Genomic DNA, 22509 nt, shown 5'->3' with positions numbered 1-22509 from the left:
TTGTTGTTTTGAGTATTCATGAATCACGATGTCTCGACTGCTTCGGTAAGTTTACACCAAGCCAATATCATTTTGTACCCGTATGATAGTTTCCATTTAGTTGTTCTTTTTTACTTTTGGTGTCATATTTGCTATCATCATTTTGATTTCTACTTTTTTGAAGAACTGAATGCATCAATTCAATTGTACGGTCATAGTAGTTCATTCATTGGAAGTTTCAATTCTATGGATGTGTTCTATAAACTTCATTGTTTGGTCACCTTCGTAATCGATTAGCTATTGGTCCTCATTCTGCTTATATATTTTGATCTGAGCCAAGTCAAGTCACCCAAATATCACGATTTGAGTCATTGGAATCCTGCCATCGTTTCCTTGAAAAAGTATGAAATTTTTCTTTTTTAGTTTCCATTGCCACTGTATTTGTGATTACTTTCACGCATGAAAATCTCATCTTGAACTTGAATGACACAGTTGCCTTTTATAGTAAATAGTTACACACAGCATCGACATTCCGTATAGTATCACAGAAACTGTACACATGCAATATATAATAGTTGTATGGAGAGGCGAGGGGGGTCTGGGGGGCGGAGCCCCCCAGAAGCTGCGTTTATGGATATATGGGGCCCCCCCTGGAAGTTTCGCCCAGGGCCCCCCCAATCCTAGGGCCACCACTGAGTCCAAGTAATTGTGTTCTCTATTAATTATTGAGTTCAAGTCAGGTTCAAATCACCTTTTTGAAACCGAGGTGTTAGAGCGGTGGCCTCGCATTCAAAATATACTAATTTTTGTCACTATGAACACATTTATAACCCCAGTACAAGACGAGTCAGTACACAGAGTGACTCAAGTCGAGTCGAATCAGTTTCCCTTTCTAAGAAAATGACTCAAGTCAAGTCGAGACTTTTAAAATTGGCGCTCGGGTCATTCCGATTCTTCCCAGTATCTACGGAGCCATTCCTCGTAGGATATTGCATTGACGTAGGTGTTTTTTCGCAAATTAGTCATAATGCCTATGTCGAGCTCTCTGTACATAACAAGCTCTCCGATGTTGCATCGTTTCGTGATTTCGACGAGTTTTGCCTGATCCATCAAAAACTTTCTTGCCAGACGTTTGATCTGAAAATCGACATTTCTATTTAGTACATACCAAGGAACACCTGTACGTATAGGCCTATATATAATATACCGCTGTGGACATTTGTCATTAGAAAAACCAATATAATAGGAGCATCAGGGGCTTCACACGCATTTAATGTAGACCAAACTAGTCCATATTGTACACAATAAATTATTAGCCAACGTATTTTGTAAGATGGTAACTACAGAACGCCGTACGCCATCGACACAGACTTTTACAATACTAAGCCCAAACTAGTGCTTGATATTATTTTCGCTGTCTACAGAGTTAGATTCTTGGTCGATATAGTTATGTGGTCTTCATATTCGCATTTTGCGATGCCACAGTTCTACTTTTAATGTATAATCAAGGTACTTTAAAGATAGAGTTTACCGAGAGAGAGAGAGATAGAGAGGGAGAGAGAGAGAACGATAGAGATTTTTTTATTGCATCAACCATGAAATACAGCCATAATTACTTAGGGTTTGGAAGCCAGAGGTTTCGAGGAAAATAAATTGCGTAACGTTCATGCTACACTCATTTTTATTGCTAGTCGTTTTATGTTATCCTTTATTTCTTTCCATCCAGCGTGCATGCCTGTTCTTTACATGGCGTATAGGCCCAGGTTAGTGTATAATTTCAAGGGCTATTCCAAGTCGTTTCGACACCTTCCTATATCCTTTCATTGTATAGCAATCTTACAGTGTATTGATCCGATAAAATTATTAATAAACCGATACTGATACTGTTCGTCAAACATATATTCACATATTTTCAAGTTACCATCACACTCTGCTGATAGAAATAGAAATACAGATTTGCCGATAAAACTGTCAGCAACTAGGTTATAACGTTCATACAGATAGGGTTGCATTTAAAACAAACGGTGTTTTAAAACACTTTGTTTAAAACATGTTTTAAGCAGTGTTTTAAACAAAGGCCTTTTTAAAAGTGGTAAAGTGATGAAATAATTGCGTAAATACTTTCCAAAAACATGTTGCATGAGCCTACGGACAATTAACACCCGATATAGCAGATGTATATCGATATAGGATGGTTGAACCCTCAAAACAGTCTGTTCAACAGCAATAGTACAGATAATTCGTCAAAGGAGCTATATTTATATTTTCAATTGTCAATGTCAATCACGATGACGTCACAATTTAATATTGGCTACGTCATGGCTTCAAAAAATATAAATAAACAATGAAAAACATGTTTTAAACAAGGGCCTTGTTTTAAACATGTTTGTTTTGAATTGATTTTTGTTTTAAATGCAACCCTAGGAATAGGACGTTACATAATTTTGTCCAGGACGTTTGTGCAGCATATACACCAACTCAAGATGTACACATACGTCACACACACCATCTGTGCATATCCATACCATAAGTGCATGATATGCATACATATCACCAAGAATAGTCACAACTAACTTACTTTGAAACCGTTGAGCCCAGCAGCGAAGGCGGCTATGTTTACATCGTCGTATCGGCACCACAGAATCACTTCCCCGAAATTGTGTTTAGCGATGTAACGGCCGACATCATTAGGATGATCCTGCAGCAGCTCGGAGTCGATTTCCACGTCCAGCCATTTCAACTGAAACACGTTGTCGCCGTTTACGTAAGTAACAGATGGCTATCATGCAAGCAAGTTGAACTTGCCGTAAAATGAGGTCGGATATTTAGAAAGTAGCTTGTAAGTCAAAGGAAGTTATATTTCGTATGCGAAGATGTAATGTTGATAGGATTACAGCTAAAACAAAAACCAATTTAAAACAAACATGTTTAAAGCAAGGCCCTTGTTTAAAACATGTTTTTTATTGTTTTTATGAAGCCACGACGTCACGACAATACAATTGTGACGTCATAGTGAATTGACACTAACCATTGAAAATATAGGATGAATATAGCTCAGGGGTGGGCAAACTTTTGAGCTCGCGGGCCGCATTCAACATCTAAATCCATTCGCGGGCCGCACTATATAAAATTTGGATTATAAACCAGAACGCTATAGTGGCATTTGATAGTGAGGACATGGAGATAATATATGTGCTTATTTGAAACAAACCATACGTTCTTTTGATGATATCGTACACGCGGAAGAACATAATGGCGAGATTTCATAGGCCGGTCGGCCTCAGTAACCAATTTTTCAAAACTATGGTGATGAAAGTTGGTTGTTCCGAACAGGTTTGGAATTTAAATCTGTGAGCAGCGATCTGTTCATAGATTTACTAATTCCACTTTTGGTTCATTCCAGGACACACACTGCTGACAGCATCATAACCATTATCAGCTTCAAACACACTTCTACTATGTGTATATAAAATATAAATACCCCAATTCTACGCAAAGAGATAACGAATCTACCTAAGACACGCGTCAATCGTGTTTTATAAGCACATCACTGAAATAATTGAAACTGGAGTGGTCATTCTGAAATCCCTCTCGTGATCGGAATCGTGTCAATAGGATTTCTGTGATGTATAGCAGTTGAAACCATTTAAACTGCGCGGGCCGGAAATCAATCATTAAAAAGTAATAGGAAGTATTTTCCTCAGAACAGTGGTTGTCATATTTTTAGGATACGCCCCCCTAATGATGGTGAAAGATTTTACGCCCCCAATATTGTCATAGCAGAAGACACAATGACGATGCTTGCAAACCTAACGGATAGTTTGATGGCATGAAAAGTTACGACTGTGGATGAGAGACTTTCAAATATGAAATTCAGAGGAATAACAATGTACTGGAAGGCAACCGCGCGGAACGCGAAAATTATTTTCAGTTGAGCTGAGCTTCGCGCCCACCTTTAGATGCTTTGACGCCTCCAAGGGAGGGGGGCGCGCACCCCAGTTTGAGAACCACTGTCTTAGAATTATCACGGTGAAATACCCTAAGAAAAAGTTTAATCAAGTTCCTGCATTAATTCGACTAGTTTCTTTAGACTCTCGCGGCCGCACAGAACGGTGTTGCGGGCTGCATGCTGCCCGCGGGCCGTAGTTTGCCCACCCCTGATATAACTCCTTAGACGAAATATCTATATACGTACTATAGCAGTTGCACGGACTATTTTAAGAGTTCCAACTTCCAACCTTTCAACCCTCCTATTTCTTATACGTCGGCTATATCGGGCTATCTAGGATCATACAACATGTTTTTGTAAAGTATTTACTCAATTATGGCACAGTTGTAGCTTTTACCAATTATACTTCGATTTTGACTCAATATGAAAGTAACATTAATTTATATTTTGTATAGCAATAGAAAGTGCCTTTACCATTCCATCCTGGTGGCAGAAAATGATGTAATGAAAATGACAGATCGATTGGAAAAATTGAATGGACTTGTTATTTTTGTATTCAAGGTATTTCGACTACTATTATGGTCATTCACACCAGGCCGATATTGATGACACTGATTCCTGAACTTCTTCTCTTTCGCTAAGAATGTATACCACCAACTATACGAACTGTATAATTCGACAGAAGTAATAAATTATTTACAACAATGGAATGAGAATATATATATAGAAATACTTACATTTATAAAATCTGCTTCATCATTGCAACGAAGATGTAGCTTACACTGCGACGTAATATTCAATCGCCGCGGCTTCAAATAGTCAGGATTATCGAATTACCAAATCGAACATAAAAGTTTACACCATTCACGCAAACCTTGACATTGAAGTGGTGGCTTTTGGAGAATATCGCGATGTCCGGCAGAAGCTCATAGCCTTCGAGCTCCCAACACGCCACGTCAAATTTGTGAGTCAAGGATATAATCTTAGTCCAGTCGTTGCTTGTTAGTTTCTCGGAACACGGAAATCTAGCACATGATATCTGGCAATGTCAAATGACGGATATTAATTATAGAGAAACATAAAGAACTGGGCCAAAAGCAAGTACATACATCAGAAACGAAAATAATGCTATGATTCCGTAGTGGTAAATGAAGAATGCTTTCATTTGATCGCATGAACGGACTTGGACAGCTAGATGATTCTTGCGGATCCTTCTAATCGTCTATAATAATTCAGTGCCTCCCTAACTTTCTGTGTGCGCATACCATTTAGAGCTTGATAACACGCTAATGGAATCAAGATCAGTTTGGCACAAATGGTTAGATACGAAGAAATGATTTGGTACGGAATCGACTGAAATTGTGGCAAGGTGGCAATTGTGGCATTAATAATCGCGAGATAGCAATCGCACAAAGCGCAGGAAAATTTTCCAGGGATTTATGAACCTTTGGTAGTATAAAGATCTCTCGCGGCGTGACCCGCGGTTGCTCAACTGATTAATTTCAACCACATGCCGTAATTGAACCGCGATCAATCGAACATACTATAGATTTTCCATGCCATTAGGTCATTTGACTACATTTATGATTGCCAATAACTGGGGACATGAAGCTTCCTTGCGACCGTTCAACAATCTAGTTTTAGTAGGCCAAGCGCTTATTGGATGCAAAGCAAATTAGAATTCTTTATCTTCATATTTTATACTCTATACAGAAATTCATAGCTTTGGTGAAGCTACTGGCGTACCACGAGAGATGGTCCCGCGGACCACTAGTGCAGTGGTTCTCAACCGGTGATCCGCGGACCCCTGGGCGTACGCGAAGCATTTTCAGGGGATCCGCGGAGCCTCAAAATAGTTGATAACCTAATTTGTATATTTTTTAAATCGGAAAGTCACGAGGCACAGTTTCGCTTAATTACTAGTAAAACTCCAGAGCTCGCATGAATAGTCATGAACAGTCTGAGATGAACCTACTGTGCGGACTCATTTTAATTCCTAAATTGCCAATCGCCTACTGATACCTAGATTTTGCTGTTGAAAGATGTTTCGTAGGGGAGTGAAAAAAGGTGGATGAGTAAGGTCAATCATGATGACTTCAAAATGTGCACAAAAAAATCACTTTCTCCTGTGATATACGTAACCATTTTTCCATAATACTTTCAAGATAAGTCGCTAGATAGAAATGACCAGGCTTGACGTTATATGTTCACTAAAAAATTGTTTGTCAATTTTAGTGCCATATTTGTTGCTATCATATCCAAATGTGTCGTCGGAAGCGTTATTATTACATTCGCCACAGCTTATATTTGTGGCACTCGTTCATAGCAAATCGAAGGCCCGGATTTTCAAGACAATACCACGTAGAGTTGCAGAATTCACTTTGAAATGATAGAAGTCAACCCAATTTTTACATGGATATGACCTTATTTTCAACAAAAGTCATTTTGGTGCATGCTCTTTATCACTAAACCTACAGTTATCATTTGCACAAGACAAATGACAATTGTACGATAATTGAGCCAAATATGAACTGAAACTTCGTGGGGGTCCGCGTGGGTCCGTGGCGATCCAGAAGGGGTCCGCGAAGACAAAAACGTTGAGAATCACTGCACTAGTGGTATAGCCTACGCGTGTCACAGTTTGAGAGCCACTAGTCTAATTTGACTAATTGGAGCGACACATCGGTATTCCAATTTGTGAAATGTTTGTTTGCTATAATTCTAATTCCAATCTAATTTGTGGATTGTTTTTATGCTCTAATTTCAATAGCAATAAAATTCATGGTCTTCCTGAAAATGCTACAGGAGAACTGTATGGCGCCATAGGAGCCAGGTCTGCTGTACAGTCAATTGCTATTCCCATGCCTATGTGAATGACTCTGCTACGATACGAACTGAACTTGTTCCAATGTCCAAGTTTTCTAGAATTCGGTAATTATAATTATAATCTAATTTGAAAAAAAAACGAGTGGCTTTAATTCTAGTTTTGATCTTAATTGGAGAAGCTGAACATTTTCCAGTTGTCCAAGTCTGTCTATGAAAGTTGGATACACCAAATGACTAGGCCTATACCTAATTTGCAAAATAAATCTGGCAACAACATTAACCAAAAATCTCCGTCCAAGACACCGTGATTTTGGGCAAATTCCTTGAAATTGATACTGATGAATCACCTTTCCTCTGAATCCGGAAAAATTGAATTCTTCGAATTCCGGAATCGCTATCATTCTCGTCTGTGAGCTGAGAAGAGTTTCATTAACGTTTTCAACGCGGGCGGCCACCGCTGCATCGAACCATTCATTCTGCATGACAGCGAAAATTATATGTATTGGGCATATTCAGCATATCGCTGTTACGACTTCCTTACCAAGGTTTGAGAATATTCAATCCAGCACCGATCGATGGTAAATGGCATCTGCTGAAATGTTTGCCGCCATGTTGCCACGTCAAATAAATCGCGATCCGGCTGGACCCAACATTCAACGATCTAATATGTAAAAATTTCAAACGATAAAATAGTTCTGGCTATACTATGAGTATCGAACATGCAGAATATACAGCATATATATTAGCTAATATATACTCAGAAGGCTATATACAGAGCTGTTATATTTTAAGGAGACTAGCAACTGTGAAATTTGAAAAAGTATCAAAGTTTTCCAAATCAAAATAAAGGCGACTGAGATGGCATTGGAAGATAAAACACCACATCTATCGGGAAATTGCCGAAAGATGTGGTGTATTATCTTCCAATGCCATCTCAGTCACCTTCATTTGGGTCCCAAGTCATAAGGGGATCAGCGGTAACCAGACCGTTGACAAGCTGGCAAAGCAAAGGCATCCTAGCATACTCACAGCAGCACCATCGAGATTACAACGATGGAATGTAAATCCCTCATTCAAGAGCATTGCGAGTTCAAATGGAAATCAGAGTTTTTCAGCAATGCAGAGAATTCCTTTTACCCAAATTTGTTCCGAACCACGAGTTTCCATGGCCCGGTGCTATCATTGCCAAGAAGAGACTACGCTATACTTATTCGTCTGCAAATCGGTCATTGCAAACTGAACTCTCATCTGCCTAGATTAGGGATTCGCTATACTGGACAGTGCGAAAGCTGTGGCGTACCTGAAACCGTTGAGCATTACGTCATTCACTGCACCAAGTATGAAGGCCCTCAACAGTATCTCGGGACCAAATAAGAGACGGAAACATTACTGGTCAATCCTCTTACCATTGGCACTCTGATAGAATATGCCCTACTAACTGGTCGAGAGTTATAAAGATATAAACCGATATATGATACGCTCATCAACATCATAGATCTGGTGCAAAGGACCACTAGAAGTCGAGCACCAATATTAAACTTCTACAACAACAATAACAACAACAACAAAATTCTCTAATATATTTTTTTTTGAAAATATTAACATGGCACCTCTGTTTAGTAATGGGCTTATCTCACCAACAGACAAATAAAACTGCAAAATTTCAATTTTACCGGGCATACTTAGTATTTGCTTTTACTGCGAAACGTTCAATAGCGTTTCTCTCCATATATCGCCTCATCAGAAATTTGTACGAAATATTTATCGTAAATGACTCAGAACGGTCTTTTCAAAAGCCAACATCAAGATCTATATTTGCCAATATTTGTTTGGCGTAGATATACCATGGTCTGCGTTTCAGAACATCACAGCAAACTTTTGGAAAAAAAAACGAACCTTGAAATTTCAAAATGAAATTTCTCCAAGAGGAATTGCAAACAATCATTCAAATTTTAGCAACATGTAGGACTGTCCTACTTTCTAATAAAGGCATTAGATCAGAAAACGGACATCCCAATTTTGAGGCACGGTGTTTCGCGTGTTGGGGCACTATTTTTCTTGTCAAAACCAAATTCTGTGGGCTACAACAACAATTTGTAATTTTTGTTTACAGCACAACAACACCGCAAATATATTAAAACCCCTAAGTTTTTCAGTTTACACTCTTCGGGGACAAGTTAGATGTAGAAGTTATAAGTTAGAAGCAAGCTTCGGGTTTTAATACATTTACGTGATGAATATAGCCTATTATTAAAATGTATATTAAAGTACCCTCAAAAATACCTTTTCCTGGAATCTTGATTCATTCAGCATCATTATATCCCAAATCCGCAAAATATTACTTTTATGGGACTTCAAATGTATCTCATTAACTTTGCTCGTATTCGCAATATCTGCGGCTTTTAGCCAGGCCGCAACGTCAGCTTTTCCCTGGAAACAAGGCTTGGCTTGGATTTGATTCGAATATAATTGGTAGATTTTAGTGGATCATAAATCCGCACTGAAATTCTTAAGCATTCGTTTCAAGCAGATAATTTTTGTTCAACCTCCCCCGACTTTGGAACATCGATCCAGCAAATGTTCACAGAAAAAGGCATCCTCTGAAAAGCTTGCTGCCACAGATCGACACTGAATGAGTTGGAGTCTGATACGATCCAGAGCTCATGGAACTGTAATAATTGCAGAAAAGATTTTGAAATCTATGACATAGTGAGGAGATTAGGGTAGGAGGGGTGGGTTAAAAGGGTACTGCGCACTAAATATGATGTGGTCTCAAATTAAATATAACATAGAGAAGTTTGGCAGCAGGAAAGGATGTAACCAAGTCATAAGATCCCAAGTCAATCTCGCTTTTCCAGTTTTGACTCAAGTCAAGTCAAGTCAATTCATTTTCAATTCACTACCGAGTCAAGTCCGAGTCTAAGTCGGGAGCAAATAGTGGAGTCCGAGTCATAGTGTTCACCGTTTCGAGTTCAAGTCAAATTCAGCTGACTTCTGTTAAACTCTTGGGTGATATCGAAGGCCTCAAATTCTTAATATAGTCATTTCCCTCACCATTAACGTGTTTATTCAAACAGATAAAAGAGGGTATCTGGGCTTATTTTTAAGTATCGGTCATGATATTCGAGACTTGAATTAAGTCGTATAGAATGTATCGGGTCGTACGCAATGACTTGAGTACAAGTCGAGTCAATAGACAAGTTGACTCAAGTCTTTTTTAACTTAGCTTTTTACGTGGCCCACACAAAATACTAAATTCTAAATACTGAAATGTGACATTTGACATCACCTGTCCAAGAAACTGGAAATCGCAAAGTAATACCACGTCGCTGATGGTCAGTGAACACTTTTTGATTAAAGATTGGTTATTTGAATCCATCGAAATTTTGTTCGCAGTGCTTGACATAGCAGCCTTTGCTACTTGCATCCACATATCCATGTCGATGACACCCTTCGTGTGAAACATGCATGTTGCGAATGAAACTCGTTTAAATACTTACTGAACGAACATACCTCATACGTCCGTGGTGGCAGCACAGAACAGTGTGCGACCGTGAATTGCATTTTCTCAAAGGAACCTTTACAAGTATTTATATCAGATGAGTATGGATCGGCTTTCACATACAGCTCGGCGATCTGTTACGGAGAAGATAAGGAAAGTCTACAGCGAAACCCGGAAATTCTCGTACCTAACACGTGCCTTCGACGCATCATAAATATTACCTACACAAGCCTTACCTTTAATTTGATGTCATAACTGCTCAGTACTTCCAACTGATCGAACGACAGTTGAATCTTGTTTACGTCGCCAAAGTTCCAGACCGAAACATTATCCCTTGTAGCCTCTACAATATCCATAAGAAAAGCCGGCTTGGTTTCCTGCCGAAGCATGTTGTGAGATCAGGCGTCTTGCCTTTTCAGCTATATATTCAACAATATATTCGATCCACCTGTTCATCACCTGGAAGGTCCATCAGGCAAGTAGATATCGTTAGATTTTCAAATATCCGTCGCCACAGATCGATATGCTCATGACTAATGACGCCTCTCAAATCCAGCTCATCGATCTGGCAATCAAATTATCAGTGACTATATAACAAAAAGAACGATGCGCTACATGATGGAATCTGGAACACAGTCGCGACATAGGCCTATATTCGAAATCGGGCGTATTCTGAATTTTAAGGGTACAATACTATGGTTAATAATAATATCGATAATCTCAAAGTTAGACTGCAAAAATGATTTCCCAGTGTTGCCGCGCCCATGAATTTACTCTCTTCCCGCCAGGATGATGCCGATCACACTTGTGCGAACAAACGAATATTCAAAATCCGCAACTAGAACTACAGAACTAATACCAACGAACTTTAAAAAGCCGCAACTAACAGAAACACAACCCACTAATACCTGATAATACAAATTACTCAATTGCAACTGAGTTAAGAAGTATTGATAAGATAGAATCGACATGTTAAAAGGCCAGGGTTAGTAGTTTCAAATGGAAGGAGTTCTGATCTATAAACCCATCCTCTGGCTACACCGATGTTAGTAGTGATGACTGGGAGTTAGCAATGGCTGCAAGAACATCACAGACAGAACAGAACAGACACTGGGATTCACGCCTAACGACTAGACTTGTTTTCTAGTTCTCCTACAAACCTACAACTGTGATATCTTTTAAATGTACAACTAGAACTGTCGCTTTAAAATCCTAGAACTATAATTAGGACTATTCAAGAAAACACTATAGTTAGTTGACCGCCAACCAACTATACATTGGTATTTTGTAGTATATTGTCTGGTCTGTGTGCCTTTGTAGCGTACCGCTCCCGTGATTGCTGATTGTTTGATGTCCCCACGTGATCCAGATGACCTCCCGAGTCCCGAGTCGCCTAGCTGTTTTAGATAGTCGACTACTTTTACCACCGTACAATAAGCATACTTGTTAGAGATTTCCGAATGTGTCAATTTGATTGATTTTGAGTCCGCGGACCTCAGGTAACGCACCAAGAAATTACGCACGCAATACCTGTATTCCAAGAGACTCGGTGTCTCTCGCAAACACATCCAGCAGCTCTTTGTCCATGCCGGAATAAGCGAATGAAAGCGACGGGATGTGACCAAGATGTTTCATCACCGAGCACAAGATGTTGATCATGACAGGACTCAGCGGTGAACTTGCGAAATTAAGATGTGACGCGTGTGACCGAAGTATTTCCATCTCGTCGGCCTCCTTCAGCGCCATGAAGATATCCAATTTGTCTTTTGGAGTGGAATTCGATCGTAATATATTCTCTAATTCGTCGAAAAGGTATTTGCCCTTTTCTTCAAAATCATCTGAAAGACGTGATATGAATGATGAACTGTTCAAGTTCAATACAGCATTGGTCACGAACCCACGATGTTAGACCAGTGCTCTTCAACACTTTTTGAAATGGTACACCATTTTAACTTTTGAACTGAAGCTGTACACCATGGGGGCCCGAAAGGGGACGCGACCCCAATGCGGTCGTTTGTCTAATCTCTGGGGGTAGCGTAGACGTTAATTAGATGCCAATGACCATCACAAGAATGTAATCGCGACCATCAAAAGTTTCTTTACCCCTGCTATGCACCCCATGCGCACGAGTCATTTTCGCAGGTTGCACGGGCCGGAAGCTGATTGCTAAAAAGAGTCAACGCTCTCACTCAGTCCTTCTATTTCGCTCTCGCTAACATCCATACTACTAACAAAGTCAACACTATCGCCCAGTCCTAATATTTCGCCCGCGATGACTAAAAATTGCTGTATTGTTGTAATTGCTGTAAACTATATTTTCATTGTGCCCTAACCATGGTATGTGGTACACCCCCGCATATAGACCCTTACAAAATTCTGGCACATCCTGGGACCGGTTTTTACGATATGCCCGCTTGAAGAGTACTGTATATATGATTTTACACTTGTATACATATAGGCAGCTGTAATTATCTGAAACGAATAGATACGCTATACAACGTTGAAGGCTAAACGCATGCAGTCAATATCGTAACGAAATGAGTACTCCGCTGGCAAAATCTAGTAGCTCGGATGGTGCGATTCCGAGTCAAGTATTAAGCATTAAGTAGGCTACAGCAGTCGAGTATCACCTATCCTATTACGACGGCATCACAGTACGAACTTCGAAAATTCACGTCAGATCTTTCTTGTGACCAGAAGGAAAATATCGTCATTTACAAAGCATTGAAATAGTCAATGGTTCTATGCAATGACTTCACTAGATATCGCTCAAACACAGGTTACGGATCGAAAGCATTTGCACGCCATGGTGGAGACCTTACCCAACCACTTATGCACAGTGCGAATCATATGTATAAATAGGCACCACTTACCTCTTTTCAAGATATTGCTATTTATGCGTCTGTTCACTCGTGGATTTTTCAACATACCACAGACGAAATTGCGAACAACCGACCAGTAGGGTTTGTGGAATTCTTCGTCTACTAAACTCTTGAAATCTTCCAAGTTCAATTCCATAACACAAAGCGCGGTGAGAATTTCTTGGAGGGTCTGATGACTGAAGAAAAATCTGTACATGCCCTCGAGAATTTTTTGCGCCAGAATATTCAGACCGGCTACTTTGATGATGACGTCGCTGACAACGTTGTATTCAATGCCGAATTTCTTGAGGTCGCTGTTCGTGAACACAACGCGCTGTTCTCTGGTTCCCTGTAAAGCCATTTGCTTCAGCTTGTTGATAACATTCACCATATCGCTCGCGTTCCTCATGTGATCTGACTCTAGGAGTATTTGAATGATTCTCACCATGACATCAGAGGCGCAAATTGGAGGATCCGTTGGGTCGTTACTTTTCGTTATCATGTAAAATATCAAGAACAAGGGGGTGAGACACATGTAATGCATTCCTGGGTTTAATGATTTCATCGCATCCCAATCTGTGGCCGCTCCCTCGCCCATAATCTGACAGTACATCGACTTTGCGTCGGTACTGCTGAAACCTACCAATGCTGCTACAAAATCCGGCCGCATTTCTTTGGAAAGGCATGCAATCGAATGTTCTCTGGACGAGAACACCACCGGTACGTTGGAAAGAAGATGCCCTGTCAGAATATTGCCAAAAACTGTGGGAGTGTTCGATTTCGTCCATGGGCCGACCTTTCCATCAGAACGCGGTTCCCACGAAGCTTGGTCCAATCCATCAAAAAACATGATGAGCTTCACCTTATTTTTGAGAATTGCCTGTAAACCATGTCGCGATTCTTTGGGTGTGATTCCGGTCACAGCTTCGTCGAATATAATCGAAGCTAACGTGGAGTTTTCCAGATAAGGAATATCTCTGATGTTAATATGAAACACCGCATCGAATTCTTTCGGTTGAAGCAGCTTCTCCATCATCTTCCTAATCCGGTTTGGAATTTTATGCTGTTGTTGAAGCTCATTGTCTTCAATCACCCTCTTAGCAAAGCGCTTCATCAGAACTGTCTTCCCACTACCAGGCTGACCAATGATTACACATGGCCGGGAACCCCTGCGTTGGATTGTTTCAATACATTCTGACACCGTTATGACTCTTCCTATGTTACCACGTCCGTGGGCGCTGAATCCTTCCTGCGGTACGTAGCCACCTTGGAATAATTCAAACCCGACCCTTATTTGCGGATAAAATTCATCGTCGGGGTCAGACAATTGTTTGTAGTCTTCCATAACGCTACCTTGTAAGTTTAGCTGCGTATAAGCGTTGACTTTACGCAAAAACCGCTGTACATACTTGTCTGAAAAACATATGAGCTGTATATGTTTAATGGAATTATATAGCCGAGCGTAAATACTGCAGTAGAAAATGCATTTGATATTACATAATATTATTAGGAAGTTCATGGTAACGGGAGTAGGATAGTGAAATTTAGGAGACTAGAATCCGGCTCACAATTTGTTGCAAGATAAACCAACTAATTATATCAGGGACGAACAACTTCTCCAGTTGGTGGGCCTGATATGGTAAATTGAGTACTTGGAGGCCAGGATTCCCGAATCGATATATTAATCGCGAATTTGTCCATCTGTAATGGGAATAAAGCGTATTTAATGTAAACCCAAATTTCACTATTTCTCCGCCTTGAGTCAAAAGCTTGAGACTGAAGGAAAAATAGAAAAAGCCTTTTGTGGAGGAACATTACATGTTTGCACGTGACTAAGAATTGTAAACAAAGAATCAAAGAACACAAAGAAAACATAGAACTAAGGAACAACCTATACAGTCACTATAATTAGACGTAGTGAACAAATAGTGGGGATTGCGGCAGACTGTGACCGCGGGCCGTATGCTGCCCGCTCCCGAGTTCTATGGTCAATTTTAGTAATGCCATATAAATGATGGCAACATGGAAGCTGCCCATTGTTTGGGTAGAAAAGTGAAAGATGAGTACAAATGATACACGCAAAATCAGTACGTAATAATAAGGATGGAATTGGTCGAAGAATTATTACCACGTCACGTTTGATGCTTGCTGGTCAAGTTGAGTGACGTAATGTATAAAGTGCCTACTATAATTTCGTGAAGTGTCATAATATGAAAGAGAGCGTGAATTGTCACATGAAGGATTTGGTTCCAACCTTTTTCAATGATGTAGAATGCCCGTATTTATTTATTTTTATTTAATAGGCCATGAAGAATGCATCGTCGGTGTGGAATCAGAGTATAGCTTATTCGCATTTTACACATTTTGAGAGACTTATCTTTATGCAAAGTTTTCATTTTCTTTCGGCCGTATGTTGGTCAACATTAACTTTGAAACAATATGATAAACGCAAACACGGCCATGAAATTGCCAAAAAAAATATTAAAGTTTGACTAAAACTTGATTTTCCATAAGTTTGAAAAATCAGTCTCAAAATTTGAAAAATGGACAAAAGCTACTTTTGTTACAACGCGGCGATATATAACTATACATTTACAGGCAGCTCCGCAATCCTCTATAGCAAACCAGTTGCTACACTCTTCGTTAAACTGTATCGTCTGTCTTACCCTTACCTTTAATCTTCCGTGGTGATTCTCTGCATGGTGATCGTGGAGTTTTAGCTGATATCAAAAATATAAGTATCGCTGAAGGGCGGTAAATATTTGTGTGTGGAGTGAAATAGTACGATATTACCTTTGTTATTTGATCCCCACCATCTGTAGGGTATATTCTGATTTTCGGCTACAACGATGAACTCGCAGTTTTCGAAATTTTGCTCGACGTTCTCTCCTTTAGCCACCGTGGCGGTTCCTACAGAGGTCCAAATTGCTAACGGATGGCCTATATAAGCAGATGGAATAATCGGTAGCCTACCTTGACAGGTGTGATTATTCTGGAGATCTTTGGACATCTTATTCCGCTGATTTTCTTCCGCTTGACTTCCAGCAACAGTATATATGGTCACACATCGACTTTTGTTTTGTTGCAATAGCTGTCCGAATGGTGGTTTATGGCTGCTTGCGTGGCTTACGGGCGACGGCCTTTGGCCTAATGATTTTTTTCTATTCTGCGAACATTGAAATCAGTATATGATGAGTAAGGCGATTTCTTTTACCTAAAACACAGAAGGTTTTGATCTAAAAAGCCATAATTTTGACATTTTTTACCCTGAAAATCCTAATTTTGACCAAATTTGACCTAGCGTATTCACATTAGGCGTTTCCCACATAATATTAGAATTTGAAGAGCTTCTTGGAAGTACAGAACTTCAATATGCAATTGAATAGTATATTCATATTGAAATGAACCCGAATATTTTCGGCTGACACTCGTCAGGCGTAATCGTCAGCAACTAGTAGAGAATTGGAAGGAACATTGTATATCAACAATCGTATCACAAAATACGACGTCGCCGGCATGAAAGAGAGAGCGTTCAATGTACTATTTTTAGGTGGTACACGAACTCCTTTTGTTGACAAAGTTTTGATTATTGTATTTTGATAAAAGTCGACTCCTAATATTAGAATTGTACTACTTATCTTCATTTCTGGTTGGAACTGTCTGTTCTTCTGAAAAAAAACTTTATTTTAACGAAATCTGGCCCCATTAAGAATTCCAGTATAGTTATATTTCCAGTATAGTTATATTACTCATTATGGTAGAAATAATGAAAAATTTTGTAGTGAAACGAATGATACTTTCCTACATTCTCGGGTAGAAAGTGTCTGTCCTTACTAAGTAGCTTGCCAAGAATGGAGAAAGAACGATCAACAGCAGCAGTTGTTGGCTGACAACACTGAACACTGGTGACAAATCGTGTTGCTTCATTCTGGCAATGGTGTCTACATCACAATTTTTCATCATGCGCTTCTTGATATCATAGGTCTACCATATTTTGGAATCGGGAAATGGACACACTTTTTCAAAATATTCAGACTTACAATACTGGGGTACAATCCGGAAAGATTGGTTAATTTTCCACGAAATTGTGGTTGGTTGACTTTCCGTCTCAACTCCAGAAATACAGTTATCTTTCACACTTCACGTGGGTGGACCAAAAAAAGGTCGCCACTTTCGTTCTAACTACGAAATTCCTATTTAGCGTCAGTTATACCCATTTTCACTCGAATCTATCCACTATCTTAGGTGTGAAAGGTGTAAAAAGCCATAATTTTGACATTTTTTACCCTGAAAATCCTAATTTTGACCAAATTTGACCTAGCGTATTCACATTAGGCGTTTCCCACATAATATTAGAATTTGAAGAATCGCGTCCTCCGAGGACATTTTCAAAAACCTGTAAAAGGAGGACAAATCCTCCTAAAGGAGGACGTATGGTAACCCCTTGATATAAGAATGCAATGCGCAGGCAGTCTTGCTTCAGTTGGGATATTGCGGTACGTTGAGCATAACACCATGTCAACCTATTTGTTTCCTTTGAATGTTTATGATTCGCAATGAGCGAACAATGATGAGTATAGGGCTGGACACAATGAATCGAGCACCCGAATCAAAATCGAATATTAATTCGAATGATTCGAGCCGACTTGTGAGAGACGATTGTTGCGAGTACTGAGATGATACGCTCCTCGCCAGTAAGGGGTAATTTATCAACGAGAACTCGAGTTTTGAGACTATTTTCTCTTTTGGAAGGCTGTAAACCTTGAGTGATTGAATCGCTGCATATGAAACACGTGGCACAAAGATAGGCACGTTACTGTGCAACCAGTGTTGCCACTCCATGCTCGCGAAAAAACACTAGATTTACCAACTGAAAAACACTAGATTGACAAAAAATACAGTCGTTTTGAAATTTGGTGTTAATCAATTGCATAAATCATAAAATATGAGAGGAATACATTAATTAACCCCTATGAAGTTACGAGAAGACTTAACAAATGAGAAACTTGTCACGTTTTCTGCAATCTTTTTCACATCAGACAATATTGTAAATTATTTCTTTTCCATACAAAATTCAATTTTTTTCGGCTCGAAACTAAAACTGGCTATAATTTACCTGCTACACCGTGCTCCTCCTGCACCACACGTCGAACGATCGGATTGTAGGCAGACGTGAGGCTTGTTTGTTGATAAATAGTTATTTAGGTATTTAGATGAACTAGACTAGGTAGATCCGCCGCGTCACATGAATGACGATACGAAACTGGAAACCACTCAGAATATACTGGTGTGGGTTAGTGACTAACGTATACTATCAACCACTTTTAATTATGCTATTCATTATGCTAAGCAACGTCTTTCCATTTGTGTCATCTAAAATGCACCCCGAAATATTGTACCTTAATAAAGTATAGTTGAATATAGTTTAGCCGTTCGGTCGTTGTTCATGTTCACTCTAGCTGTCGGAAGAGACTGACTGGCTACTATCCTCCATGCTCAGCTGAATCGATGGGCTTGCAGATTGGACGGTTGTATTGCAACGAAGCAAGAATAATATAGCCTATACAGGTACCAATTCAAGTCATGGCATAGTGGCATGCATAATATTTCAACTATTGCAGCCAACGTAAAACAAAGATAATTCACGCCCCCTTTTCCCTCAGCATGCCACGTTAACAAGACTTGATAGAATAGTCATTTACACTCACGTTCGTATATAGTTGGCACTACCAGTTTCGTGTGCTATGATGCGACCTATAGATATTTCGAGGCTTTCAAATGGGTAGAAAATAGTATTGAAAGTATGATTCTCATTGTTAAATTAACTTTTAGTGGAGCAAGAACAATAGCGAAATTCAGAGAGTCAATGAAGGTCCGAACAAGAACAATGGAGAAATCTAGAGAGACAGTGAAGATCTGAACACACAAACTAAAAAGGCTTGGGTCACAGCAAAACAAATAGAACTAGAACTAGCTCTATTTAGTGATAGTCCTGACTCACCTCAAGAATACGAGCCTGACATGGGTCAAGCAAAAGAAAAATTGAACCGAACACGGCCACCAACATGAAGAAGAAAACGGACAACCAAACAATTGCCCAACCGAATATAACGAGAATGCGTGCTGAAGAATAGTCGATGTCCTCAGAAGATGAAGCCCCTAACGACACCAACCTTATAAACAATATCGTAAGGACAGAGAAAAAAGATTGAGTAAGCGGAAGAGAAAACAAATGAAGAATAGGAGTCACAACTGACTCCCCTTCTAAACAAACGTCCCCAATAAACCATTAAGTATAAAATTGCTCTCTTTTAAAAACAACTGCGTTGACTTGTGCAGTTTTAGGTAACATGTGACTCCACGACATGTGCTACTAAAAACGACCTTAGCTGAAACTTAGGGTATGTGTCCATTGTCAATATAGCCGCGCTGGGTGGGCTTGACTAATAGTACATAGGTCAATACGTAGCCTACATCAATGGTTTACTTTTACAACGTTTGCCTATTCACGATCTCCTTACAGGAAATTTTCAAGTTGGAGGACCCCTGAATCCTTCTCTTTCATCCTACAGGTTAAACTAAATCTATATGTTGGCAGATTGGACGGTTGTATTGCTGCGAAGCAACCTCAATCATACACATCAACTAATTCGAGTCAGAGCGGCATGCATAATATTTCAACTACTGCAGTCAACGTAAAACTATAAGATAAGCCACAATTCACTTCCCCTTTTCCCTCAGCTTACTACGGAGTACACATGACTTCATAAAAAAAGGCATTTCCAATCGCTATTTCAAGGCTTGCAAATGGGTGGAAAATAGTATTTAAAGTATGATTCCCATTCATAAATAAATTCTTAATGGAAAGAAGCGTATAATTTTAGTAACATTGATACTCGATTTTCTACTGAACTTTTCCACATCTGCCGCAAGTACCAAAAAGGTACGGTTAAAATATTTTAATTTCGTACTGCACCAAGTAGCGAAAAGAATTTACACAATTATGGCATAAATATACGTTTGCAGAAAAACTTTTTTTAATGAGCCTTTTTTTAAACACGGTTTAAAACATGTTTTAAACAAAGTGTTTTAAAATACTATGTCTTTTAAATGGTACCCTACCTAGCGACAACTCAGGCCACAGTATGCCTTAGTGCTGAAGTACAGGCTGTATTTTTAAGCATCACTTATTCAACTGGAACGAACAAATGCTATAATATCTCCTTGAAATATATATCTTTTCCGTCGCTTTGCCAACAATTTCGATGAGCACTACCAATAGAAGATAAGCTTACTCCTTAGCGGTTGATTTGAGTGAATAAAATGGTTACGGCATTTGCTATAGAATGTATAGATTGTTGTTGTTTATTGAACAGTATTTGGCACTTATCGCCTATTTGGTCATTTGTGCCCATGAATTTTGTAAAGTTTGTTGGTCTTTTTCACTTTTGTACGCTTCACGGACGACTTCCAGTCTCGCACGCATTCACTATCTTCACTCTCTCTCTTCCGTGCGTCCACGTCAGTATCTGTTGCTATCTGTCGCTGTATTCAATGCTCGACTTCACTTTATCCGTTCGGGCTTTATCCGTACGACACCGCTTAGCAGTGAGGTCGGCGATGAGGAGCCCAGATAAACCTCCGACACATAGAAACATAGCAGAGCTGAGACTCGAACCAGCAACCATTGCTGTCGTGACTGCAGTGTTTAACCAGCAACTACGCCACTCGCTTCCCCAGAATGTATAAATAATACCTAAAACTAGTTATACCGCAGTAGCCAACACTCAGATCGGACAGATTTGGTTTTTCCCTTACGTCTGCTAGACTTCTTACATTGGACAACGATGAATTCTTTATATTGATTTTGTTGATGCCAATATGTGATTGTTTGAGTAAGCACAATTCGCTGACTAGCTACATATAGAGTATATTTCGTTCTTGATTTTGCGCAATTGCGGGCAACAACAGAGAGTCACCAAATATTGACGAACGGAAAGCTGATTATTTCGAGCCGACTTTTCTAACAAAGCAAATAGAATTATTGATATTGGCAGCATGTATGCTCGTTTAGTGCTGAGTATATTTTTATGCTGCCGGAGTCGCTAGGATCGTAACTGCCGCTCCCCAAACCCTCAATTTGGAGGGGGGCGAGCTCGACGTTGGCCCATCAAAATTTCGCAAAGCAACATAAATTATACAGTATTCTGGGGGAAATTTCCTACAACTTCCAAAACAATTTCGCGTTTGTCCCGATTCATTTCAATTGAGTTCCTTCTTTTCAACATGGGTACTTTGGCGCCCCAAGAAAAAAAATCACATCGTTTATGTAAAAAATAGGTATTTCCATGTCGGCCAATACCGCTCCACGACACACCAAGACTTTTGAAGCTTTGACCAGTATGCGACTTCGCGAAGTGTGTTTCCATATAACAGGAACACGTGCTTTCCGGGTAGTGGTAAACAGGCACGCCGTGAATGGGAGTCCAGAGTTCGACCAGAGTTGTTATATTGACATGAAAAAAATCACAGTGCAGAAGCTCACAAGTTTCGCTTGCGAACGCGAACCTCCAAATTTCTGAGGTTCACACACCAAACGCGAACGTCAACCTCACGTTTGCAACATCCCTCTTTAAATATATCTAATCGAAATGTGGCCTTGAATAGCAAAAACGCTCCCGGATAAGGCTGACTGCGCAATCGGTGTTGTTGTTGTTTTCAGGGTTGTAACCAAGTCACATGGTTCCGAGTCACGATTCAATCTTACTTTTGTGGTTTTGACTCGAGTCGAGTCGAGTCATTTTCAATTCATCACCGAGTCGAGTCCGAGTCCAAGTCACCGTTTCAAGTGTTATGACTCGAGTCCGAGTCCAAGTAACAGTATTGAGTCATGTTCAACTTATGTTTTCGATCCTGCTTGGGTGATATCAAATTCCTTGCTTGCCAAACATGCTTATTTTGTCCCTATCATAGTCTTGACACATGTTCATTTATGCAGATAACGGACAGTTCCTGGCCTCATTTACCGATGCTACAGATAGATGAGACAGGCCGCCAATACGATAACTTTACTTATCTTAGAACTTTAAATCAAATATCTGTCTTGTCAGTCTGATACATCACACATACAAGCATTCAGTTTTTATTACGAGCACATCGACGACCGCTCCCAAATAGCTTATATAGAGGAGTAACAAATTCATGCCTACATTAGGGCTCTTCAAGAATGATTTTATTTCTCAAATCGCACTGGCTACTTGATAAAATTGTTGGGTTACCTAATTTAAGCCTACACACCAAATTTGGTTCAATTCCAACCATTAGCCGCATTGCTACAGGAGAAGAAAGTTACTATATACTATATAAAAATAAATACCAAAAAATTTGAAGAT

The 22509-nt window shown here is 39.6% G+C and overlaps 1 protein-coding gene across 1 annotated transcript; it reads right to left on the bottom strand.

Moving 5' to 3' along the window:
- Positions 1-921: 921 nt before the first annotated feature.
- On the bottom strand, positions 922-16127 carry LOC145452696 (uncharacterized). The gene is made up of 16 exons (XM_080330862.1): positions 16091-16127; positions 15911-16027; positions 13130-14530; positions 11787-12094; positions 10705-10821; positions 10493-10633; positions 10268-10390; positions 10044-10205; positions 9301-9423; positions 9038-9184; positions 7296-7415; positions 7102-7230; positions 4803-4967; positions 4666-4737; positions 2558-2719; positions 922-1116 (listed from the first exon to the last, which is right to left on the bottom strand). Exons 1-16 carry the CDS (start codon positions 16125-16127, stop codon positions 922-924), a joined length of 3519 nt encoding a protein of 1172 aa, XP_080186988.1.
- Positions 16128-22509: the final 6382 nt, after the last annotated feature.

The sequence above is a fragment of the Botryllus schlosseri genome, chromosome 12, assembly GCF_051294905.1.
Source record: "Botryllus schlosseri isolate E-star chromosome 12, Bs_hap1, whole genome shotgun sequence".
NCBI classification, from domain to species: domain Eukaryota; kingdom Metazoa; phylum Chordata; class Ascidiacea; order Stolidobranchia; family Styelidae; genus Botryllus; species Botryllus schlosseri.
The sequence above is the reverse complement of the archived record's forward strand: the minus strand, read 5'-3'. Positions and strand labels throughout refer to the sequence as shown.